Raw genomic sequence first — 18230 nt, 5'->3', positions numbered from 1 at the left:
CAATGTGGTGCTATTGACACTGGGACATTTTGTTGTTCAGGACTGCCCACATTGCAGGGCATTGAGCACCCCGGGCCCACCAAGTGCCCAGCACCCCCTTCATTGTGGCACCCCAGGCGGCCTCACTCAGGCTCTACGTACTCTGAGGCAGGGTAGCCCCAGGTGGGAGGCCCTGGAGCCCCTAACCTCTGCTCTCCTGTTCCAGGTGCCTGCCAAAGCTCTTGCAAGATCTCCAGCCCTTGCTTGAGGGCAGACAGTGGAGCCTGTGGTCCAGACAGCTGCCCCTACTGTGCCCGGGCGGGGGCCGGGGAGGTGGAGCTCGCTGACCACGAGATGCCTGACTCAGACAGCGAGGCGGTTTATGAGTTCACACAGGACGCTCAACACAGCGACCTCCGGGACCCCCACAGCCGGCGGCAACGGAGCCTGAGCCAGGACGCAGAGCCCAGCCCTGTGCTGGCCTTCTGGAGGCTGATCTGTGACACCTTCCGGAAGATTGTGGATAGCAAGTACTTTGGCCGAGGCATCATGATCGCTATCTTGGTCAATACTCTCAGCATGGGCATCGAATACCATGAACAGGTAGGGGTGCGGGCAAAGGCAGGGCCTCCGCCAGCCACTTCTTCCCTGGCGCTGGGGCCATCTGCCTCTTCTCCTGCTTGGCTCCTTCTCCACTCTCCACGCTGCAGCCTACATGGCGGGGCAGAGGGGACAAGGGCGATGGTGCGATGCATGGGGATTCTCCAGAGGGTGAATACCGGTGAATGCCACAAAGTTCTGAGTATGGAGGTTGCCCAGGGCAGGGGCAGGGTGTGTTCTACCTGGGAAGGCTTCTCAGAGGTGGCAGCTTTGAAGGATGTGGACAAGGGGACAGGCGCGTCACTGGAAGAGTTTGGGTCTTTGGAGAAGGTGCAGCAGGAGGGGAGACATTGGAGGCAGGAGGGGCCTGCGTTTCTAGGGGTGAGGAGTGGAGGGTCGGGGCCTGCGCCAGGTGGATTGAAGGCCGGTTGGGGTTGGGGCGGGAAGCAGTCTTGTCCTGGCCTGCGATCTGGGAGCCATGCTGCGATCCAGGGCAGCTCTGGGTGGATGAGAGCGCCCAGCGTGGCGAGGGGACTTGAAACCATCGCGTTTGAGGAACCGTTCTAAGAACCGGGATGTTTAGTCAGGAGAAGAGCTCAGCGGGGACAGGCGAGCTGTCTTCAAATATTTGAAGGCTGTCATGTGGAAGAGGGAGCAGGCTTGTTTTGTGGGGCCAGTGGCTGCAAGCAATGGGATCTGGGCTGAGGGGGAGGAGGCTGCTCTAACTCCCAAAGCTGCACAGAGACGGAAAGGGTGGCCTGGGGGACCCCAGTGATTCCCTGCCACACACGGGGCTGCACCCTTGGTGGGGGTCAGAGCAGGCACCATGAGCCTCACACCAGGTTTGGCTTCCTCCTCCATGGGGTTCCTTCTAAAAGTCAGCAGCCTCCCCCCTTGGCCTTTTAGTCACCCCTTGGCGGGTGCTCGGAATAGGAGGGAGGCCAGCAGGCAGGCGCTGCAGCTCGCGGCCAACTGTGCTCTTCTCTCCTGGGTGTTCTTGCCTCCCAGAGGCAGCAGGGAGAGGACGGGGCCACCAGAACCCACCCTTTCCTGCTTTGGAAACAGAGGCGTGAGGGGGCCAGAGGTGTGGGGCGGGTGCCTGCACCAGCACGGTGTGCCATGGAAGGGGCGTCTCAGCCAGGTGGGGCCTGGTTGAGGGCAGGCAGGCTCAGCAGGGTGGTGCAGGCATGCAGGGGGTCAAGGCTGGGAACGTAGGTCCGAGCTGGGGCTAGAGTGGACAGTGAAATGTTCACTTTGCAGGGGATTCGAAGCCCCCTGCCTCCACCCCACTGACCTTTGTTCCCGCAACATTGTGAGCACTTGGCTCTTGCCCCAAACTGCCCTCTCTGGCCACCATCACTTCACATCGATGCCTCTTCCTTTTGCCTCGGCGGCCCCCCACCGGGGAGCTATGGGGTGGAGAGGGGGCGGGACACCGGCTGCAGTGCCAGCAGGTGGGCGTGCATGGCACCACAGTGGGCATGTTGTGTCTGGGCTGCGTGGGGTGTGGGTGTGCGTGCACATGCCCGCTCAGCCAGCCTCCCGGGGAGAGGTGCTCCGCTCTGCCAGGCTGGTGGTGGGGGGGCAGCATTTTCTGCTCCTGGGACCCAGGTGGTGGTAGTCCTAACCTCCCATTGCCCAGGCTCCCCAAACCTGAACCCCAACCCCCTTTCCTTCACCCCAGTTCTAGCCATGGTCAGGTGCCCATCCCCCAGGGGGCACCTCCTCAGTGCCCTCCTCTTGCCCCCTGGGGGGGTACACCAGCAGTTCCTGCCTAGCCAGATGCTGCTGGTGGAGGCTTTGATTGCACTGGGAAGAAGCTGAGTCACACAGACCCAGGGCAGATGAAGCCACAGCAAGAGAGCTTTCAGTTAGACATCAAGAAGGACACCCCTTTGGAGAGGAAGTAAAAGCCATCAGTCAGGGGTGCCTGCAGCATCTCCTTGCCCAAGTTCCTGAGGAAGGGGGGACACAGCCCACGCCACCCCCAAGCCCTCAGCAGCAGGGAGGCCTCACTCAGGGGCAGCAGTTCCTGCTCCAGTTTGCCCCAGTACCTGGTTGCTGAGGGCCCACAGGGGTGAGTCGGAGTCCCAGCAGGCTGGGCAGATGACTGACTGCTGCCCAGCGGGCTCAGGGGTGGGGGGTGGTGAGACGTCCCAGAAGCTGCCATGGCCCTGTGCTTGCAGGCACTGTGGCGTGAACGTCCCGCCATCTGGGCCCCAGAGCCTGAGCAGGCTGGGGGGGTGGCGGGGGGGGGAGGTTGCCAGGGAAGGCAGTGAGGAGATGTGGGGGGCTGAGAGACAGAGACACAGAGCGGGCACAGAGGGGGAGACAGAGACACATGGGGGCGATGAGGGCAGGGAGGGAGAGAGATATAGATGGGAACAGTACGGAGGAGACTGATGGAGATGGGGGACAGTGGGGGGGGAAGACAGAGGCACAGAGAGCAGAGAGAAAGAGATGGGGACATAGCAAGGAGGGAGAGACAGCTGGAGCCACAGAGACACAGAGAGGGAGCTGAAGACAGAGACCAGACCCAGATGCAAACGAGGACACAGGCAGGGCAGGCTTGGGGTGGAGCTGACTGCAAGATAGAGGTGGAGCCACGGGGAGGGAGAGTGTCTGCAGAGGCCGGCGGCCCACCCCTGCAGCGCCCTTAATGAGGTGAGGGCGTCTATGGTCCTTGGGGGCCCCATCTACCCTCTCCCACTGTCAGGTCCTGCCCCCGCCATCCTCTTGACGGAGGAAGGGCCCATCTTGTGCCGCCCCACCCCAGGCTGTCCACTCTCTCCTGCTCTCCCCACCCTTAACCACCGGCTGGTGGAGAACTGGCAGGATTGGTTTGCCCAGAGGGCTGGTGAGGAGGAGAAGGACACAGCACCCTGGGGAGGGAGCAAGAAAATGACCTGAGTGAGGCGGGAAGGGTGCTGTGTGACGTAGGGCCAGGCTATGTGTGTGCCCCGTCTGCCAGGGGGCAGTGCGTGGAGCCCGGAACTTCCGCGAATTATGCATCTCTCTGTCCATTCCACAAGTTTCCTGGTAGTCAGCGTTGGGCCTAAGCGGTGGTGTGCTGATAAATGTTTAACAACCAGCCCAAAAAAAAAGGCCTGATTTGTGGCATTTGCCAATTTCCATGGTGTAAATGCTCCCACCATAGTCAATTTCAAGCTACCAACATGATGCCTCTGAACGTGGATTGGGAAGAAATGTGGACAGTTGGTCCTCCCAAGCCAGTCCAGAGTGGCTCCAGCACGCCCCTGGGCCTAAGGCGCCATCCTTCCCCTCAGGGAGGTCGCCATCAAGTTTACAGTCATATCTACCTGATGTGGCACGTGCCCAGAGAGGGATGCATGGAGGAGGATCCCCTAACCCAGACTGGGGAAAGGGTTCAGAGAGGGCTCCCTGTAGGAGGTGGCCTCTGAGCTGAGTCTGAAGGGAGAGTAGGACGTAGCCAGTGAAGGGTGGAGGGTAGGGCACAGCACGGAGGCTACTGCAGTGATCCAGGCAGTTCAAACTACATCTTTGTCCCTGGAGATGGAGAGGAGAGGGCTGGGATTGCTGACAGGTGGCTGAGTCTTTAGGACTCAACACCAGTTGGAAACTCGGGGGAGAGGAGGCAGCAAGGATTCCCAGGTTTCCACCTGGGGTGGGAGCACTGAGGCTTGAGCAGATTTGGGCTGGGGGAGGGACACATTGCATGCAAGGTGCCGATGGGCCATCTTGGTGCCATATCCAGCAGGCTGCCAGAGCTCAGAAAAGTGGTTGTCATCTTTTCCGTGTCCCCCCGCCCCCGGGTCTGCATGGGGGCCCGGCCTCTCCAGGAGGAGGGGAGGGGGAGGAAGGGGTCTTGGGGACACGGGAGCTTCCTGATCATCCCCTGCTGGGCTCTGAGTCATGGAGCAGGGGAGGCAGGCGCTAACCTCATATTCTAGAAGAGGGCAACAGCGTCTGGGGTCGGGGAGAGACACGCAGCCCAGTGAAGGGGAGAGGGAGGGAGGGTCCAGGGTGGATGGCCGGCTGGGAGAGCACAGGGCAGGTGGTGATTCTGCCGGTCGCTCACACTCTGGGCCCATCCTGTCACTCCAGATACATGTCCAGAGAGAGTTTCTATTTATAAGTGAGTGAGGTCGGCTGTTCAAGGAGAGGGAGGCTGGGGGTGGGGTGGGGGTGTCCAGACGTGATAGATCTCAACTACTGAAGGGAGTCACAGACTCCTTTTCAATTCTGCCGAAGGCTGGTGACCCTCCCCCCAGAAATTGCACACATGCATAGACACTTCAGATGTGGCCTTTGGGGGCAAAAGTTTATGGAGACCTTCCACCCACGCCAGTCCCCTGGCCTCCAGGAGGAGCCCTGGCTGAGGAGCTGGGGACCGAGCAGGGTCCTTTACAGCTGACCTGACCCCAGACTTTCAAAGGATCTCTGGGTGTGGGAAAAGAGGGGTGCTGTTTTAGAGATGTCTGCTAAGGGGTGTTCTCATTCTTCCCGGCATCCCCCGGCTCCCCCAATTCCACAGACACGGGGAGCTCGTCCTGTGCACAGCACACTGGTATAGAGCACTAGAATTTCAGGGGGCTGGGGGCGGGGGCAGAAGCACCCAAGAACTATAGGTTCTAGTAGAAAAGCCGTTCTGTTTCATGGGCAATTATGCCAAATGCATAAAATAGAGAGAGAGAGACTTCAGGGAAAAAAGAGAGATACTCACACCAGGTGACGAATTTGGAAGGGCTTCCTGGAGGGGGTGGCTTTTGAGGGGGGCTTTGAAAGATGAGTGGGACTGACAGCGGGTGCAGGGGAGCCAGGTGTAGGAGCAGAGAGGTCTAGGTGGAGGGGTTAGGGGAAATGCTCGGGTGGCATGGGACCTCTGAAGGACAGTCGTGTTTTTTGCCCTACCCTAGCCCCGAGGTGTTTGAGCAGGAAGTGATGTGAGTCCAGCCGTGTTGAAGGAAGACGGAGCTTCCAGTAGGTGCGGGCTGGGTGGGGGAGGGGCCTGGAGGCTATTTCTGTTGTTCAGATCAGAGGCGATGAGGCCCCAAGTGAGGCCGAGCTGCAAGAGAACGAGGGGGTGGGTAGGACAGCAGTTCCATGGGCAGGTTCTCTGGCCCCGCACCTTAGCGTCCCAGAGGGATGGAGGGCAGGCACGACGCCTAGCTAACCCCAAGCTTGTGAGGCAGAGCATGGAGAATGCTGGAGCTGGGAAGGAGCAGGTTTGGGAGGAGGTGAGAGGGTTTGTTTTGGATGTGCTGAGTGTGAGATGGCTGCGGGCCATCCCGGGAGGGCTGTCAGGCAGGCGTTGGCTCCCTGGATGAGGAGCCAGGGGCTTGGAGATTGTTTTGTGTCGTCTACACTCCCGTGACAGCTGGAGAGGTGGGACTGGGGGAGCTGGTGGAGGCTGTGGGCTTCGACTGAACTCTGAGGAATGTTGGCCTGAGGGAAGAAGGCAGTGGGAGGGTGGCCCTCGAGGGACAGGAGGGGCTGGCACAGGATCGGGGAAGCCAGGGGAGGCTGGTGCCAGGCGGGAGGGGCCGGCACAGGCTCAGATGCTGCCGAGGCTTCCACTGAGAGCAGGGCTGGGACGAGGGTCCCTGGGGAGGGCTGCAGTGCTGGGGCCCAGGGTTCGGGGGAGAATGGGTCCAGAGTCTCAACCAAGCTTTCTGCTTTCAGGCAGAGGGGAAGGGAGTGGAGAAGTGATGGGTACCTGGATAGCTGATGGGTGAGGGGCCCAGAGAGCCTGGAGGTGGGGAGCACGCGGCCATGCAGGTGGAGGAGGGGCTGGCTGTCTTCCAGGAGTGGGACACAGGACACAGAGCCCCTGTGCAGCAGGAGGCCAGGTGGGGAGTGCAGCTGGGGGCAGCGGAATGGGGAAGGTTTGAGGCAGCGGCTGGGGCAGAGAGGTGGAGACCTGACAAAGGAGGAACGTTGGCGGCAGTGGGGGGGGGCGGTGGGGGACTGTGATAAAGCTGTACAGCAGCCGTGGGCCCCTGCAGGGACTGGCCTGTCCAGTCAGCACAGGTTCGTGCCTCTCTCTAGCACGGCTCAGCAGTTCCGAGCCGCAGCGGAGAGGAGGAGGACGTGGGGACTCACCTGGGCTGGGCTGGGCAGGGCAGGAGCCCCGGACAGTCTGCATCAGGAGGGCAGCGTTCCCTTGGTCCACCGTGGGCCAGGTTGTCCCGGTGGGTGAGGGGCAGGGCGGCAGCTCCAGAGTTTTAAGCAGCAGGGGCCTTGGGGCGGCCGTCTTGAAGCCGAGCAAACACCGTGGTGCTCTGTGCCTAGTTGGCTTGTGTGTTTCATTGCGGGGGCTTCCGGGAGCTGGAGAGATCGCGGAAAGGGGAGAAAGCTGCTTCTTGGCATTGCCCTGGTTAGGAGACGCTGGGGTCACAATGACACCTGACGGTGGGCCCAGTGGGCATGGGATGCTGGAGCGGGGTGTGCCCGAGAGGTGAGGGTCTAAGCTGGAGAGCTTCCGGGGGGCTGGGAACAGCACAGCTGTGACCTACATGACGAGGCCTGTGGGATTTCGGGAAACCTCCTGCCACCCAGGTGTTCTCTGACTTCCCACGCCTCCCGTGGACCCAGTGACCCTCACACCATCACTGCAGCCTGCCTGGACCCCCCTCTCCTGGGTTGAGGGGAGCAGTAGGCAGGGCTGTTGGAAGCAGAGGTGAGGTGAGCCGAGGAGCCCAATCGAGAGATTTCAGGGTCAGCAGAGCACGTGGGAGCTGAGGAGTTGGGGGCTGGGGTGGGCTTGGGCAGGACAGGGGTGAGTTGTACACGCCTCGCTCAGCTCTGGCCCCGCTTGTCCACCCCCTCACGCCTTCCCTGCGAGCGGTACATCACTGTCTGCCAGAGCCGGCTCTCAGGCCTCCTGCCTGGACCTCTGCAGTATCCTAATTGGTCTCCGTCTCTCCCCTCCAAGCCGTCCGCACGCTGCCACCACTGCAGCCAGATTAATCTTCTTAATACCCTGCTTTGCTCATCTCCCTCCCACACCCCACCCCCCGCCGGCCCCGGGGCCTCAGTGGCAGCATTGTGGGCAGAGGCGGGTCCAGCCTGAGTCCGGGCGCAGGCCCAGCCATCCACCCCGGCCCTGCTGACCTTGCAGCCGTATCCCCCACCCCGTCCACCCTCTGACCTGGGCAGACCCCTTGATTCTCGGTCCCCAGGATGCCCTGCGCATCTCTTCCTCCCTCCGCACCGTTGCTCACGCTGCCCTCCGCGGCAGCTGGGGATGCCCTCTGTGGGCATTCTCTTCCCGCGTCCTCCTCCCCAGTGGCCCACTGACCTCAGCTGGACTGAGCTTCTGCGGCTCCGAGCTGTTGCCCCCACCGCCGTGTGTAGCTGCAATCTTGCAGACACTCCGTCCTGCCCGTGTGAGGACTGTCAGTGCCCCCGGGGCCACCTGAGCTTGGCCCTGGGCTGGCGGTGTTCACAGGCTTTGACTCCTTAGTTCTGCCTGAGCAGCCTCGCCTCGAGCCGATGTTACTCTGTTGAACAGAAGAGGCCACTGGGGATCTGAGAGGTTAAGGGACTTGCTCAAGGCCGCACAGGAAGAAAGTCTCAGAGCTCACCGTCTTCTTTTGGGTTCAATCCCACCGTTTCATCCCAGTGTTCTGCACACAGAGGGCACTTGAAGGATTTGTCAGTGGGGATGCCATGGGTTTGGGGGCAGTCCTGGTGCTAGGAAGTACTGGGCAGCTTACCTGGGGCCACATCTGCTGCCAGGTGACAGCCTGAGGGCAGGGAAGGGTTAGGAGATGGGAGGTGACGGGAGATCTACAGTTCGCATCAGCACAGACGAGAAACCTGGGGCTCCGGGTGGGAGAAGCTCAGGCTGCCCGGCTGCGGCTCACAGAAGCCTCCACTGGACATCTGTGAACAGCAGGAAAGATGCAGGCTAGACCTGGGAAGGACTTCTGCAGCTGAGGACAGTCGGTGAGGGGAGGCCGGTGCTTGCCTGATAGGCTTGTGTGGGCTCTGAGTGTGTGACGGGGGTGGCATCGTGGAAAGGGTCCCAAAGTCGTGGAAAGCGTGTAGAGGAAAGCGTGACGCCTGACTCCACGCCTGTCCAAAAGAGCCGTGTGACCTCCATCAAGTTACCACACCTCTCAGAGCCTCAGGGCCCGGGGCTGTCTGGGAGGCCCACGTGCCCCCCTGGTTTGGTGGTGAGCAGGGAGGGAGTGGCCCCCTGGGAGGGAGGTCCTCGGCCCAGTGCAAGCCTGTGTGGGTACCCGCAGCAGTTGGCTCCACACCCTCCCCTTTGCAGCTGGAATTACGGCTCTGGTCCCTTGGGCAACCTTGTTGCTAAGACTGTGTCCTCGTCCTGCCTTCGTAGACTGTTCCCAGCCTCCGATTTAGTAACTTGGATAGACCTGGCTGTCTGGGGGAGGACGGCTTTTTTTCCGTGGATCACTGGGAGGGGAGACCAGGGCCCTGGAAAGGGACAGGCACTGCCCCGAGTGTGTGCAGGGAGCCTAGAGGGAGGGGCAGGGCGAGGGGGAGCACCAGCCCCCTTCCCACCTGCGTCGGGCTCCCCTGCTTCCCCCGTCCCAGAGCCATGTGGCTGGGTGGCGTGGGGGCTCCAAGCTTTGCTGCCACCCCCTCAACGAGGACCAGTGATGCAGGCCTTACGGGGAGCCCCTCACTATCTTTCTCGGGGAGCCCTCGTGGTGTGCAGGTGAGCAAGGCGTGCCTGTCCCTGAGCCGTCCTTTCAGACCTCGACATCGACAGCCCCGTTGATGATGCCCAGGAGCGATAAGAACAACCTCTCTCCAAGACGCACAGTAGTATTTGTACTTTTAGGATTCACCGATTGAGTAAATACACGATATCAAGAGCTACTGTGTTTTCAGCTACTTTTTAAAGAATGTTTTATTAATTTTCATTTTCAGCGGCTTTTTTGAGGTCTCATCTATATGCCATATAATTCACCCATTGTGAGTGTCCCTCTGCTATCCTTTCACGTCAGCTTGCTGTTTATTCACACATCCCCATTGATCTGAAATATGATTTTATATACATTAGAAGACATGTTGTGTATTCAGTCCATCGTATGTCGGGATCCACAGGCCTCTCGCCGTCCCTGTGGCATGAGTCCCAATCCTGACTATCTAGGACTGTTGGAGTCAGAGGGACATGGGATTGGCCGGCCCCCGGCTCTTCCTGCCCTGTCACTTTGAACCCATCAGCCCCCGTCTCCTGGCCTCATGCTCATGTAGAAGACTGGCGTGGGGGTGCTGCTGAGTGCAGGGCACGAGGTGAGTAGGTGGGGAGCCAGGGAACCCGTGAAACCCCACACCTGTGTGGACCGTGCTCATCACCTGTGTCTGGTGCGAGGCTGGGGAACAGGGCAGGTGGCAGAGTGACAGGGAGGCAGCCTCGCTGACCACCACTCCTCGGCAGACTGGACTTGGGAACACAGAGTAGGGGGTCTACGTTGCCAGGAGGGGTCTGAGCTCCAGGCTTTATCGGCACTGACAATGGCTCCTTCCCCACCTCCCGTACCATGCTCATGCCGGGGGGCCTAAAGGTCCTGTTGCTGTGTGACCGGACTAATTAGGTCAGGTGGCAGTGTCCTGGCCTGCCCCCACTTGCAGTCTGTGGAACAGAGACGTGCTTGAGATCCGCTGGAGCGACGGGCTCCATGCCACACTGGCCCTCTTGACAGCCACTCTCCCTCCGGACACAGGCTGTCTGCTCCCAAGCTGGCCTCTGGAAAGAAACCCGTGCCTGGGCTGAGAGCTTATCTCCTTCTGAGTAGCCTTGACCCCAAGCCCCTCAGAGGCCGCTCACCCACTAGTCAGAAGCCCCTTCTTTCCAGCCCTCCCCACCTCCCACCCAGGTTGGCCACACAGATTGGGGCCATTAGCAAACATTTGGTCTCACCCAGGGCCTGGCTCCGTGCTTGGGTGACTTACCTGGGCAGCTGGCCAGATGAGGCAGCTGGGTAAACAGGGGGAGGTGTCTGATGGAATAAGGGCCTCATTTGGTTATTTCTTTCTTTCTTTTTTTTTTTTTTGAGATAAGATCTCACTATGATGTTGCCCAGGCTGGAGTGTAGTGACATCTTCATAGCTCACTGTAATCTCAAACTCCTGGGCTCAAGCAATCCTCCCTCCTCAGCCTCCTGAATAGCTGGGACTACAGATGTGAGCCATCGTGCCCAGCTTGTTATTTCTTTAACTCAAACTTTTTCAGCAGCTACTATGGACTTTGGGCTTTTGGTTTGTCCAGAATCCTGTCAGATGGGCAGGGATCCATAGAGCCACCCATATCTCTCCCTGTGCCCCCATCCCTCCACCTGGCCATGCCCCTGCCTTCTCCCCCAACCAGTAGCAGGCTCAGGTTGCTCGTGGTCCCTCACCCACCTGAGGAGACCCCACAGCCCCTTCAGAGTTCATTTCAACCGCTGCCTCCCGACTAATCCTTTCTCTCTGTGTCCATCCCTCACCTTCTCTCTCCTGAACTCCTGGATTTACTGCCTGGGTAATTTATTTTGGCACTGAAGCAGCTAGGGCCTCTTGTGGTTACCCAGCTGTATTGTGCGTACAACTTGTTTCCAGCTAGACGCCGAGCTTCTGGGAGGCAGGGAGCGTGGCTGGCGTGTTTTTGCAGCTCCTCGGGTGCCTGGTGCATTGCTAGGCATGCAGGACGTGTTGCATATTGAGGTGACTAGTGAGCTGGAAGAGCAGGTGAGATAGGATTTGTCACTAGTTCTTCTGAGAACCTCTCTGGGTTGCATCCTTGATCCCAATCCCAGACGCTAGGTAGGAGCTTAAAAGGAGTTACCTCTGGTGTATCACGTTTGGCCAGAAAGGTTGAGAATCTTGCTGAAGGTCACTCGGTGAGGGATAGGACAGGCTGAGAAGTAACCCAGGTCTCCTGGTCTCAGGCTGAGACTCTAGGTGCCTCTTCATCTGTGACAACTCTTCCTGGGCAGCCTTCCTTCTTCCCGTCAGTGTGTGTGACTGGGAGTGTGTGCATTTATGTGTGTGTGTGTGTGCATGTGTGTCTGGAAGGAAGCAAACATAGCCAACAGTTGTCCAGGAGAAGGCTGCCAAGTCCGCAGAGTAGCTGTGGAACACGTGTGACGTTGTGTGTGGCGGTGTGACCGGGTGTGCATGTGAGGCCTTGGCGACCGCCCTCTAACGTTGGCCAGCATCATCCGTGCCGCTGGCCTGGGCATGTCAAGCCAGCCTGGCAGCCCAGGCCAGGATGGGCCTCGCAGCTCCCGGGAGGAGGCAGCACAGAACCCGCAGCACAGGCCCCAAAGCGAGCCTGCGGCCCCCCAGTCTGAGACCCAGGGCCGGGGGCTGGCTGAGGGCTGTGGGTTTCGCTCGTTGCTTTCCTGGGGTGGCTGACCCTGGGTGCATCTGCTCCCGGATGTTTTGAGGAGGGTCCTCCCCGCGAGCCTGAGCACCCAGCACCCCATCCCCCTAAGCTTGCTGTTCCTGCTCCTCCTCTCCCCGGCGCCCCACGCTCGGAGGACTGGGACGAGGGGCTCAGAGACAAGCCTCAGAGACAAGCCGCTTGCTTCATGCCCCACCCTGCCCTCCAGCCCGAGGAGCTTACCAACGCCCTGGAGATCAGCAACATCGTCTTCACCAGCCTCTTTGCCCTGGAGATGCTGCTGAAGCTGCTCGTGTATGGTCCCTTCGGCTACATCAAGAATCCCTACAACATCTTCGATGGTGTCATTGTGGTCATCAGGTATGGCTGCCCCCCATTGCTTCTGGCTTGAAGAATGTGAGCAGGAGTGGCTTGGGGCCAGGGGCCATGCTGTCTGTTCCTCTGGGGTGGAGGGATCCAGAGTCAGGCCCCACTGACCTGCAGGACCTCCCACTCCTCTAGTGGGGGAACTCGGTGTACCCCCATGGCCCTCTCTCTCCCTCTACCCCACCTCGCACACATGGGCCATGGCACATGTCTTCCTTGCCCGGTGCCTCCTTAGCCTCCTCTCCCCACCCCCACCTCTTGTCCTCGACCCACCCAGTCCTGCGGTGGGTGAGGGTGGGGGATTGACTTTGGAGAGGATTCGGAGGAGGTATGAGGTCCAGCCAGCTGCCCCTGCTTGCAAAGTGCTTGGAAACCATCTCAGATGCCAGCAACTTGCTTTAGGGTTTCCAAGACTTTGGGAAAGTGCTCCGTCCCCCCCAGGCCTGGGGCCAGGAGAGCTGCTTTATTGCTTTTGGAGTTGGCTTTAGATTTCATTAGAACAGAACAAAGCAAATATTCCATAACTTGATGCAGTTGCATTGGCTGGATTTAGGGAGGGGGCTGTCTGCTGCCAGGATGTGATCTCTGGCCAGGAGGGGAGAGTGGAGGGGGCCGGGGCTGTCACCCAGACCCAGATCCTTGCTGTCTCAGAGGTTCCCACTTGGCGACCCAGGGGCCCATCTGTGCCCCATTTTCTTTCGCTGCACCTGCTAGTCCAGGCCCTTGGGTGAAGGGAGGGGCAGGAGACGGCGAAGGTGCGGTGGGCTCAGGCTGCCTGCCCCCCTGCAGCGTGTGGGAGATCGTGGGCCAGCAGGGAGGTGGCCTGTCGGTGCTGCGGACCTTCCGCCTGATGCGCGTGCTGAAGCTGGTGCGCTTCCTGCCGGCGCTGCAGCGGCAGCTCGTGGTGCTCATGAAGACCATGGACAACGTGGCCACCTTCTGCATGCTGCTCATGCTCTTCATCTTCATCTTCAGGTGAGGGCAGCGCAGCGCTGTGCCGGCTGGGAGACGGGCCAGGTTGGGGCAGAAGGGCCTGAGGGGCAGGGAGCACTGGGCTCTGACCCCGTCTGTGGCTCCCTGTGCCCTCAGCATCCTGGGCATGCATCTCTTTGGCTGCAAGTTTGCATCCGAGCGGGATGGGGACACGCTGCCAGACCGGAAGAACTTTGACTCCCTGCTCTGGGCCATCGTCACCGTCTTTCAGGTGCGAGGGGAACAGGGCAGGGAGGGCAGGGCGGTCGGGTACCCCTGGTTAGGCCCTGACTCCCGCCCTCCGCCTGCAGATCCTGACACAGGAGGACTGGAACAAAGTCCTCTACAACGGCATGGCCTCCACGTCGTCCTGGGCAGCCCTATACTTCATCGCCCTCATGACCTTCGGCAACTATGTGCTCTTCAACCTGCTCGTCGCCATTCTGGTGGAGGGCTTCCAGGCGGAGGTAACCCCCTGCCCTGCCCACCTGCCCTGCCTACACCTGGGAGGAATCGGCTGCCTGGCTTGAGCTTCCTTTTTCCCCCGCTGCCCACGGTGGGGCCCTGAGAAGTCCCGCAGGAAGTGCCCCTCAGACCACGCCCCTCATCACGTGGCACACAGGGTGGTTGTCTGGGGTCCCTAGGTCAAGGGTCAGCTGCCGAGTGGGCTTCCCCCTCAGAGTCGGCTGGACCCCTCCCCAGAGAGCCAGACAAGATAAGTGCTGGGCCCACGGCACAGCTGGACTCTCGAGTACAGTGCTCTATGGGACATCCCGAGAGGACCCATCTAGCCGAGGGGTGCGTGAGGCTTGTGTGCAAGTCATCTGAGCTCTGGCTAAGCTGATGAAGATGCCACTAGGGCCGGGGCAGGGCTGAGCTGCCCAGGGTGAGAAATGAGCCCAATTAGCTGCGGGCATGGCAGAAATGAGTGTCCTATTTCCAGCCCAGGCTCCATCACCTCCGTCACAGGCAGCGTCATCAATTAATATTGATTCACATCGATCCTGCCCTTGCCAAGCCAGGGCACAGCCTCTGTCAGAAGGGCTGCACCCCTCCTCTGCCCCAGCTCAGCTCCTCTTCCCACCCAAGCCCCCAGGCCCGCCCCAGCTTCCTAGTGCCTCAAACAGGATGGTTTGACCCAACCTAGAAATGCTCCAGGTTGGGCCTGGAGAAGCTCTTGGTCCAGTTCTCTCGGGGTGACCCGGATGGAAACTCCCGCTGCGGCCTGGTCTATAAATACCCGGCACACGGTGGAAAAACAAAAATCTATTTTCCGACTCTTTCCCAGCCTTGCGAGGGAGGGCTGTTCCCCGAGGGCCAGCTGGGTCGGTGGGGTGCGGTGCGCCTGTCCCACGCCGGCCTTTCTCCCTGCGTCCCTCCTAATTCTGTAGTTATCCATTAAGGGCAGCTTTGCTGATGGCTGGGCCTTTTGCAGGGAGGGACGGACGTCGGCACGCTCCCTGGAGTGGGACACTTACTTGGGGGTTCCCTGGTCCCTGAAGAGTTGAGTGTTCCTATGGACTCGCTCAGCCACTGCTCGAGGCCTGTGGGAGGGGGAGCTGAGTGAGGATGGGGCCCTTTCACCCCTTCCACAGGCAGCTCCTCTGAAACATTCCTGTGGAACAGCGTGGAGGGAAATGGAAAACACCTCGAGCCTGTCCCCCCTCCCGCCACTGCCGCTCAGCCGCCAAGCCAGGCTTGAGGTGCCCAGCGCAGACGGCCCCCGCCCCGCCACCCAGGCCTTTCGGCAAACACCTTGTTAAATCCAGTGCGGCTGAGCTGGCCTGGTTGCTAGGCAGCGACCAAGTCTGAGTGTGGGCACGAGAGCAGCCTGGCCCTTGGGCCAGCCGGTCACTCTGGCCCTGCTGGGGCCTGTGAGCTGCCCCAGCATGAGGGGTCAGCAAGAGCCCGGTGGCCACACCCGCCTCAACCCTCCATGTATAAGTGGCTTGGTGGGGAGGGTCTCACTCAGGAGGTGGCGTCTTGGGCTGTGACACTTCCTGTCTGGGGTGGGATGGAGAAAGATTTCAAGATCAACCCCCTCCGTGGGAATAGCAGCAGCCCTGGATGTCCGCGTGAGGGGCTGGAGTGGCCGCTCCCTGCCCTGCCTGTGGTGGGCATGGGTTGGCGGGTGTCACTCAATTCCAATGGCCTGGACACCTCCAGGGGCACCTGCCCTCTCCTGTGTAGGTTTCGAGGGGCTGAGCACGTCGCTCTAAGGAGGCCCCACGGTCTGGCAGGGGAGAATGGTTTTGCTGTGGTGATGGCCCGGCATTTTTTTTTTTGAGTAAGACAACCCCCCCCCAGCGGAGGAAGTGGCATCCCCATTTTGGTGGGCTTCCCACCAGGTTTGGAGGCCTCAAACCTGGCCCCCCTGCTGGCTTTGCCATCCTGCCAAGAAGTAGGAGGAGGTGGTCCGGGGGCCCGAGACTGCTGGGCTGCTGATTTCCTGACTTGCGGGGGGCTGTGCCCTCGATCCCTCTATATTTATCATCCACACTCTTAATTAAATGAGCAGGCAGCAGGCCCTGTGTGAGGCCATTAATTGATACTAAACAACATCATAGCCATCATCTCCGTGCTACTTGTCACATCCCATCCCAAACGGAGCAGCTGGATCTATTCTAATGTGGTGGGACGTGAGACGCTGGGAGGCCCGTTTCTGCTCCTGTCGACTCCGACTTCCGTCCACTCCTCCCTCCCCTATCCTGTCCAATCCTGAGCCCCCTGCCTCGGAGCCAGGAGAGGTGACCTGGATGTTCAGATTCGAGGCCCAGATCCACCTCCTACTCTGTTTGATTTGGGGCAGTTTTCTTCACTTCCCCAAACCCCGGATGTCTCCTGTGTACGGTGGTGCCTACTTCCTACCTTGCAAGGAAGCTCTTGTTCACGGAGCAGTTTGCTTTGCGGGTGCCGGGCACACCCTCCATGAATGGCGGCTGTTATTATTAGGACTACTGGGGGCTCATTTCTTTCCTGCCCTCATTCCCATCTTTGTGGCCTCTGCCCGCCCCCCTCCAGATTCATTCCGGCCTGAGGGCCTGCAGTTGAATTCTGGAAGGCCGTTCTGTCCCCTCCCCTCCCCCATGTCTCTCGTTGCCCCTCCTGCTGTGGGGTTTGCACCCCTCCTTTCCTTCATCCTCTTTCGACACTGCTGATACTTGAAGGCCTGAGCGCCTGTGACCAGCGGCCCTCCCCTGCCTCCCCCTTTCCCTGTAGGAAATCAGCAAACGGGAAGATGCGAGTGGACAGTTAAGCTGTATTCAGCTGCCTGTCGACTCCCAGGGGGTAGGTACGCGATCACGAGTCGGCATGCCCCCCACCCCCCCTGCCCTGTGCCCCTCCACTCCACCTCCCTGTCTCTGTGCTCGTGTCCATGCTCCGCTGCTGTGCAACCTGTGATAGCCGTGGTGGTCCTTGGTGTTGTGAGGTTTGCTTCGATTTTAAGTCCCTTCCCCCTTGAGGACATGGAAGGGAGGAGCCTCCTTGCCTCTGCCCCCCCGTCTACCCAAAAAGGGCACCATTCCCGTCCCTGCCAGACCAGTGGACGGGCCAGAGAAGGAAGGGACTTAGAATCCTCTGTGTGCACGTGTGTGGGGCACCCCGTGTATGCGTGCCTGTGCTGAGGTCCGGGAGGAGTCCCAGAAGTCCCGCCTCGGTGGAGTCCATACCTGTGGCCACAGACGCTCCCCCTCCTCTCACCCCTTCACCCTTTGTCCTGGGCCCTCGTTGGAGACCCCACAAGCTGCCTCAGCTCAGGACACGGCCTCGGAGGATGTGGGGATGGGGATGGGGTGTGGCCCCCGACAGAATGTACTAATATTTTAAATCCACCTCTGAGTGTCGGGCCTCTCACTCGCCCGGTTAGGTCCAGCCAGCTATCTCAGGGCACGTTCCTCCTCTGGCCACCACGCTGAGCCGTGCTCTGCTGTTCCCGGCACTGGCACCAGAATTCGGGGAGAAGCTAGGATTCCCGCGGGACCCCACGGTGCTGCGCATCCCGAGCAGCCCCCTGGAGATCCCACTTGATAATTAAAGGCCTCGTTAGGGATGTAAACTGAGTTAATGAAAATGATCCCCTGAGATGCCAATTACCCAATATTTATGTCCTTATCAAAAGTAGCAATCAAGTATTTTTTAATAACTTCTTAAGGAGAAGTGTGTAATTACTGGGGAACCTACTGACCTGCTAAGAAGGAAGAAAAAACTGTCCCAGAGACAGGGAGAGAGGTAAAAAAATGGGGCCAGAGCGGGTGCTGGGGCCTGGGGAAGGTGGAGGGAAGGAGCAGAGGGATTGCAGTGGCATCCTTGGGCTGAGCTGCTCTGTCTGGGGTCTTTCAATTTCCTTCCAGGGTCCTCGGGTCTGAGGCTCAGGGCAGGGGAGCTATGAAGAGAAGGCAGGGGCCTCAAATAGACTTTTGGAATTGAGGCTCTAGTGACCACTTCACTCAGGTCCCCAGCCCCTTCTGGCCTGTGCCACCTGCCCGCCCAGCTACCCCTCCTGTCCTTAGCCAGCCTTGGTGCCGTCCAGCCAGGCTGGTTGTGTCGTGGGCTCGGGTTAGCCACAGCCCTCTCTGAGGGGTGGCTGGCGGGAGGCAGAGGTGTTGGGGGCCCTGCAAAGCCTCGGGCCCCAAGCCCAGGTGGTGTGGCCTGTGCCGGTGCATGCCTTGTGCCGTGGTTGCTGGTTCCTGTGGCCTATATGTGGTGTGTGTATATGAGGAGAGGGAGACCCAGCCCATCCCAGCGACCCCTGCCTGGCCAGGTCCCTAATGGCCTGCTGCTCCCTGATCCTAGGGAGATGCCACCAAGTCCGAGTCAGAGCCCGATTTCTTCTCGCCCAGTCTGGATGGCGATGGGGACAGGAAGAAGCGCTTGGCCTGTGAGTACCCATCCTAGGGTGGGGTGCGGTCCCCAGCCCCAGACCAGCCCCGAGTGGACTCAGGGTCTCTCCCTCTATCCGTTTGCA

At 60.1% G+C, this 18230-nt stretch overlaps 1 protein-coding gene across 1 annotated transcript in view; it reads left to right on the top strand.

Moving 5' to 3' along the window:
• Positions 1–18230, top strand: part of CACNA1G (calcium voltage-gated channel subunit alpha1 G) — a 60917-nt gene that overhangs the window by 16164 nt on the left and 26523 nt on the right. Inside the window, 7 exon segments of the mRNA XM_045525132.1 lie at positions 206–582; positions 12135–12286; positions 13082–13267; positions 13382–13496; positions 13576–13731; positions 16484–16552; positions 18059–18143. Of these exon segments, the coding sequence (XP_045381088.1) occupies positions 206–582; positions 12135–12286; positions 13082–13267; positions 13382–13496; positions 13576–13731; positions 16484–16552; positions 18059–18143 (1140 nt within the window).

The sequence above is a fragment of the Lemur catta genome, chromosome 15 (assembly GCF_020740605.2).
Source record: "Lemur catta isolate mLemCat1 chromosome 15, mLemCat1.pri, whole genome shotgun sequence".
Classification (NCBI taxonomy): Eukaryota; Metazoa; Chordata; class Mammalia; order Primates; family Lemuridae; genus Lemur; species Lemur catta.
The sequence above is the reverse complement of the archived record's forward strand: the minus strand, read 5'-3'. Positions and strand labels throughout refer to the sequence as shown.